Consider the following 6,682-nt stretch of genomic DNA (forward strand, 5'->3'; position numbering starts at 1 on the left):
TCATGTGCAAACACACTCAATGGGCTTCTCACTTCTTGACCTGCACTCAAACAGGCAGAACCAGATGGTTCTTGGAGTGCACGAGGTCCAGGTGGAGGAGGTCTCCTCTGGTACTGGTTGAAAATGAGGAAACTGCAGAGGGCTGGAGCTTGGATTACTTGTGTCTATCTGGAATGACAAGATCTTTCTCTTCTTCCTGAGTCAGGGAGAAAGGGCTGAAAATTAGAGAGAGTAAAAACAATTAAGGGAAGAACTAGATCCTGCCTTCTGTGCCTCTGTACATCTAAAGCCATCACGTTAAGGCTGGTGGGACTGTGTTTATATTGAGCTGGTGCAAGTTAATGTTAACTTCACTAACCTAAAAACAAGGCAAAGCAGAGAAAAGCCAATCCCTCTAACTGTGGCTGATGGGTGAATCCAGACAGAAGGAGAGTTGGGTGACTCTTGGGAAGGGCATCTTCACTGTGAAGTCTTTGGGAGTGAAGGAATCAAGAAGGTGCCACCTCACACAAGTGCAAAGCCATGGTGTCCCTTACCAATCATGCACATTCCCATGATTTGTGTGACCCCAGCTGATGCTCCTCTCTTCTTCCTAATCTCAGATATCACCAGGATCTAAGAGATGAGCCATGCATTGGGCATGTGAAGAGAAACTTAAGCTGGGGGCTTGAGCTGGGGGCTCATGTTTTCCTGGTGTTCCTTGGGTGTAACACTCATATTGTGTTTGACTGCAGAAGCTCTGAGGATACTCCAGCCTTGCCTGAAGTCCCTCTCTGAATCCATCTGATGCTGGATTTTGATGCAGAGATCCATCAGACCTGGGGGGCTGTGTTTGTCCATCAGGATTTGACCACTTTTTGGTAGCATTTGAAGAAAGTTCCCTTTCTTGATGCTGTTATTCAGTACCCTTGTCTTTCAAAGGTCTCTATTTTTCTCTTTCTTCCTTTTTTGCTTTTGTTTTAATTACTTGGTTAATGAGCAGCCCCACCAGCCTCTACTCACCTTAGACTTTTTTGCATAAATCACATTACATGAAAAGCAAAGGTTTCTCTATCTGCTTGCACAAGCTTATGTTCACTTCTCACCTCATTTATTTCAAATATTTTCTTTATGCTGATTTTAAAGTCTCTTCTGTAACTTCAGAGTTGTAGGCCACATCCAGTGGTGACAGAAACCAAGCATGGTTGACAGCTGCTGGAAACCTGGTGCTGTGGGCTGGTTCTCAGGCTTTGCTTTTCTTGCATCATTTATATTCTGCAAAATAGTCTATCATTTGTGGCAGTCTGCTTGCCTGGGATCTAAGCCTAAGACTACTGGCAACACTTCACAGAGGAGGCTTAAAAGGGCTTAAGTGAGTGTTACACCCTTGTTACACTCTGCTTGCTCCTCCCAGCAGCAATTCAGCTCTATCATCTTCTCCCAGAGACTGCTCAGAGGTCACTGGGGACTTGAGTCTCTTCATCAGGACATTTTGTGCCAGTTCTAAGTGATGTCAGACACTAAGAGAACCAAGAAGATACTACAGCTTGTAGCACTGGAGTAGTGTAGGAGATGCCCATTTTGGAGCTGTGCATCCCAGCTCTGTGCTGACATGAAGAAACCCTGCCTGAGTCATTAAAACCATCCAAGGTGGGGGACAAATGCTGTGTCTCTGGACCCATCAGCAGGCCCAGGTGCTCAGATGGGACATGCCATGGGCCATCTGCCTGTCCCCAACCTGAGCCCAGCCTGGGATCACCCTCCTGTGCCTCACTGTGCTCCTGGCAGAGCCAGGAAATTCCCTGTATCAGTATTTCCCTGTAGTGAAATGAGGCAACCAGGAGCCACTCATTGCCAGGCAGTGGGCATGAGCTTGTGTTCAGCCCACCTGGGCCTGATTAGGGTGAACCCCACTACCCATGAGTAGGATTAGGGGGCCAATAAAAGGCCTTAATCAGGCCCAGGTGGGCTGAACACAAGCTCATGCCCACTCCCTGGCAATGAGTGGCACCTGGTTGCCTCATTTCACTACATTTCCCTAAAGATGACTCCTGAGGGTCTTGTCCAAGAGGCTCCCAATGCCATGCCCGCACAAATGAGGCTTTTTCTGGACAAGAATTTTAAGCTCTTCAAAAAGCCTTGAGGAAGCTGTGTCTGCAGAGAGAGAGGTCAGGAAGCAGAGCTGGAGCTCCCCTGCAGATGCAGCAGTGGAAAGCCATGGGCTATGGGTTGTTCAACCCTGCCAGAGAGCAACTTTATCTCTCAGCTGTGTCTCCTTCCTCTCTGTGCTGTGTTCCCTTCATCTCTGGCATTTTCTCCTCTCCCAGACTTTGAGACCCTCCTGCCCCTACAGAAGAGCTGGGTTGGCTCCTAGCCTGAGGTGTCTGAATAAGGGAAAGTTTTGCTGGATTTGGGACTGGATCTAGGCAGGGGCACCCAGGAGAAGGATTTGGCAGCAAGCAATTGATTACCTGGAAATCTCTTTCCATGTCTCCATTTTGCACTGAGGCTTGGTGGGTTGTGCTGCCAGATGGCAGAATTAGTGTCTGCCCTCCCCTTGGAGAGTGTTTGGCTTCCAGACAAGTCAAGCTGTTCTCCTCTTAACACTTTTGCCACTTCAAGGTTACAAACTTTAATGCCTTTCATTCCAGCAGCATCCTTGGAGAAGCCAATTCATCTTCCTTTGGAGAATCTGTCCCTCTGGGAGCTCCCTGGTCAGTGCCAGGCAGGGTCACACTGCAGAAGATGTGGTCCCTTGGCTGTCCCATTGCCTGTCCCCTTGCTGGCCTCCAGTCACATGCAGAGACTTGTCCACCTGGTTCTTCTGTCCTGCAGTGGAAGAGGGGCAGGGTCCCACTGCAAAAAAGAGGTTCAGGGGTGCAGGGAAGACTGTGTGGCCAAAAACAGGGCATGGAGGAGCAAGGTGGCAGAGCCTTGAATGTTCTTCCCTGCTGGGGATCTGGCTGCCCGGACCAGGATGGGAAGAGCATAGATGGTGACCTTGAAAAAAGCTCTTGTGAAGAAAGGTGGAGACTTCAGTGGTGGCTGCATTGCTTCCCCCCAAGCTGTGGCTCTCCCCCTTGTTCCCATCCTAAACTACAACACAGCTGAGCCACAGCCAGGGCTGCCCCTGCCCATGGAACCCCAGAGCCAAACTCTGGCCTGAGAACTGGATTCCTGACCGGACCTTGGCTCTGCATCCTCACCATGAGCTGCTCACATCCATCGGGGCTCCCTGTTGATGCCATCCCCAGCCTCCTGCTGTCCTTGCTGGTCCTGTCTGGGTGCCAGGGGCCGCGCCCGGGTGGCCTTAGGGTCAGGCTCAGCATCGCTCTGTGGTGTCTGTGCGGGGCTGAGGTCTCAGCTCCACCGCCCTTGTGTTGTGTCGTGTCGTGTCCCGTCCCCCCTCAGCTTTCCCGGTGCCTCCCCCTGCCCGCAATGTCCCTTTAAGAGGGGACTGCCCCTTCACTTTCTGTCCCAGCCGGCACTTCGGCTTTTAAAGATAAATCACTTTCAGTTTCTGTTCGCCCTCCCTTTCCCGTGCCATGGACACACGGATCTACCGCTTAAAGAAATGGACAAATTATTTATTTTGGTACCAGCATCGCTGTTTCGAAATCAAGGACATGTGGCTTCACTATTACTGGTAAGTCACAGAGCAGGTGGGTCCCAAGGGAGGGATCTGTGTTTGGACTTTGGAGTTTGTGGCTGGAAAGGGTCAGCTCAGAGTAGGATCACCCAGGGCAGGTCACCCAGAACACATCCAGGGGGGTTTGAGACTCCACAGCCCCTCTGAGCAGCTGTGCCAGGGCTCTGTCACCCTCACAGAGAAAAAGTTTTCCTTCTGTTTATGTTGAACATCCTATGCCCCAGCTGGCACCCATTGTCCCTTCACAGAATCACAGAATATTTCAGCTGGAAGAGACTTCCAAGCTCCTCCAGTCCAGCCTTTGACCAACACTATAATCTAATTACTAAACCCTGTCCTTAAGGACCAGCTCCAAATGCCTTTTCAATGCCTCCAGGGATGGTGACTCCACCCCTGTCCTGGGCCATTCCAATGCCTGACAGCCCTCTCGGTGAAAAAATATTTCCTTAAATCCAGCCTCAACCTCCCCTGGTGCACCTTCCATCCATTTCCTCTGCTCCTATCACAGTTTACTAAGGAGCAGAGGCTTTTTCCCTCCTTGCTCCAACCTCCCTTGAGGTAGTTAAAGAGCCATCAGGTCTCCTCTCAAACTCCTCCAGACTAAACAACCCCAGTTCCTCAGCTCCTCATAGGACTTGTGCTCCAAACCCTTAATAATGAGCTTTGTTGCCCTTCTCTGGACAACTGTACACTCCATTTCTGGGTAACTCTACAAATCATACAATCACAGAATCACAGAAAGGTTTGGATTGGAAGGGGTCTCAAAAGTCAACCTCCTTGCAGTGACCCTTGTCCTGTCATGGGACATCCCTGAGCAGAGCCTGTCCCTGGATATTTTCTTTACAGACAGTGATGACTTCAGTCCCCAGAAGCTCCTCACTGCCTTCTCTTTGTGCTGCAGGGACACAGATGACATTGGCAGGGTTGTCCGGGGCAGTATGAACCTCCACAGTGTCAAAGCAACCAGAGTCAACTCCAGAACTCTGCATCTGTCCAGCCGGAACCTGACATACTACCTGAAGTCAGACAGTGAGAAGGACATGCAAGACTTTATCTGTGGTCTTCAGGAGATGGATGTCCTTGTGTCTGACACGTAGAGAAGAAGCATTCTGTGCTCAGCAATGGATTAATTCTATTTTTTTTGTTGGTGTTGAGAAAATGATGAAAAGCTGTATTTTTAACTGTTACTGACGATTCCTTAAACCATGGAAATAGAAAAATATTTTTAATGGTCTGTTACTGCACGGCTGAAAGAAAGTATTATTCAGCATTCTCTGCTTACTTGCAAGATAGCAATAAAGCGTGTTTCCAACAACAAGGTGTGTTGGAAAATTTAGAACAAGAACTACAGTATTTAGCTTTGAAAACATGATATCATTTGCAACTGGTGATGCAAACACTGGCTTTGGAGAAGCTCTATTCAATAGTTACTGGAAAATGGGAATGTACATTGGCTTTATGTCACACATTTGCACAGGCACTTCAAAACACTAAAAAGGTATCACTTGATTTTGAATGTTTTCGACTGACATGTTTTCATCAGCTTGTTTTCATTTACCAAGCTTTCCAGACTTTCAGAATAAAGGTTTGCATTTTTAACAGATTTACCTTTAATTTCACAGCTTTCTTTTTTCAAACTTTAACATAGGCAAATGTCTCTGGCAGACAGTTTAGATTAAACTTTAATGCTGAAAGGCTCTTAGATTGGTTTCTCATTATGAGGCAGCATTGCTTTATATTCACTGAGGGTTGCCCAGTCGTCATTTTGCTTTTTTAAAGGATGACAAAAATGAGAGTGATGGAGTTTGGTTTTCAGGGTGCAATGTAGTTTCCTTTTGTGTGTTCCAGTTCAAAATCCTGGCCTTCCCATTTCTTTTTACCTCGGAGGGGTTTTGTGTCCATTCTTATCTTGCAGGAAATGACACTGGAAAAGTCCCTGGTCAGGACTCCAGATCTGCTCAGCTATAGCACCAAGATACAAATCAGACATGGACCTACCTGTAACATGGAGTTTTATGGATTAGCTGAAGTGTTGTGAAATGTAAAAAGTCTGACAATAAGATGCTTTTTAGAGGAATACATCAGAGCTTGTCATAATTTAGTTGTGTTTTACTCAAGAATAGTTGAGGGGAAGCCATGTGCTGCATCAAGGATTTTTTTTCTCCTCCCCAGTATCTTGTAAAGAGAAGAGGCAACATTTACCCTCCTTGTGATTGCTGCTTATTTCCAACTGATACTGGAAGACACAATTTTTTTTTAGCAAATATTTTACTTCTCATTCATTCCTGGCCCAGAAGAGAAAATATCTAAAGAGTTCAAGAGTTATTTACAAACACTGACTCTGGTTCAGGCATATAGAAGATGCTGGGGCAGCCCAGCAAGGGCAGTTTCTTGCCCTGCCATCCTTTGCAGGGTAACAAAGACACTGATTTGGGTTGTAGCTGGTCCTTTGTGCCCCTGCTTGTCACCAGGGTTGAGCCAAGAAAACCCTTTATTTCCTCATCACTTCTGTGTTGGCACAAGACCTGCAGAAAGCTCTGTTGAAGCAGCAGTATGCTGCTGACAAAACTGATTCCATTTCTTAATGGTCTCTGTAGGTATCAAAGGATGCTTTGTTAATGGACCAAAATCTTTCTCTTGCACTCAGAAGCAATGAAAGAGACATCAGAGACATCAGAGACAAGGGGCAGCAGCACTGAAGAGCTTTTTGTGACTCATTAAACACTTCCAGCTCTTCCAGAGCATCTTGGTCCTCTCTCACTTATCCCCAGTCCCCCTGGTGTGATTTCTCTGCCCCTGGGGGATGTTTCTCCCCTATACAGCTGTGATGAAAAGACAGCACCTTTGTCAGGGTCCCATCACCCTTTGGTTGCCCTCCAGCTTCCAGCTCTGAGCTGCCTGAGTCACCTTGGGTGCTGCGAGGACTGGTCAGACCCCCTCTTCTCTTTAGCACTCCTGAGACCATAACTGGAGTTCTGGGAGCATCTCAGGGCCCTCCAGGGTGAGAAAGATTCTGATGAACAGGAGACATCCCATGTGGGAGGCACCAAAAGG

The 6,682-nt window shown here is 47.7% G+C and overlaps 1 protein-coding gene across 1 annotated transcript; it reads left to right on the forward strand.

Annotated features, from left to right (window-relative positions):
• Positions 1-3,505: 3,505 nt before the first annotated feature.
• LOC115599580 (oxysterol-binding protein 2-like) lies at positions 3,506-5,226 on the forward strand. Its single transcript, XM_030464447.1, has 2 exons — positions 3,506-3,625; positions 4,530-5,226. Exons 1-2 carry the CDS (start codon positions 3,525-3,527, stop codon positions 4,723-4,725), a joined length of 297 nt encoding a protein of 98 aa, XP_030320307.1. The 5' UTR covers positions 3,506-3,524; the 3' UTR covers positions 4,726-5,226.
• The last annotated feature ends 1,456 nt before the right edge of the window (positions 5,227-6,682 follow it).

This window comes from Calypte anna, chromosome 23, assembly GCF_003957555.1.
Source record: "Calypte anna isolate BGI_N300 chromosome 23, bCalAnn1_v1.p, whole genome shotgun sequence".
NCBI lineage: Eukaryota > Metazoa > Chordata > Aves > Apodiformes > Trochilidae > Calypte > Calypte anna.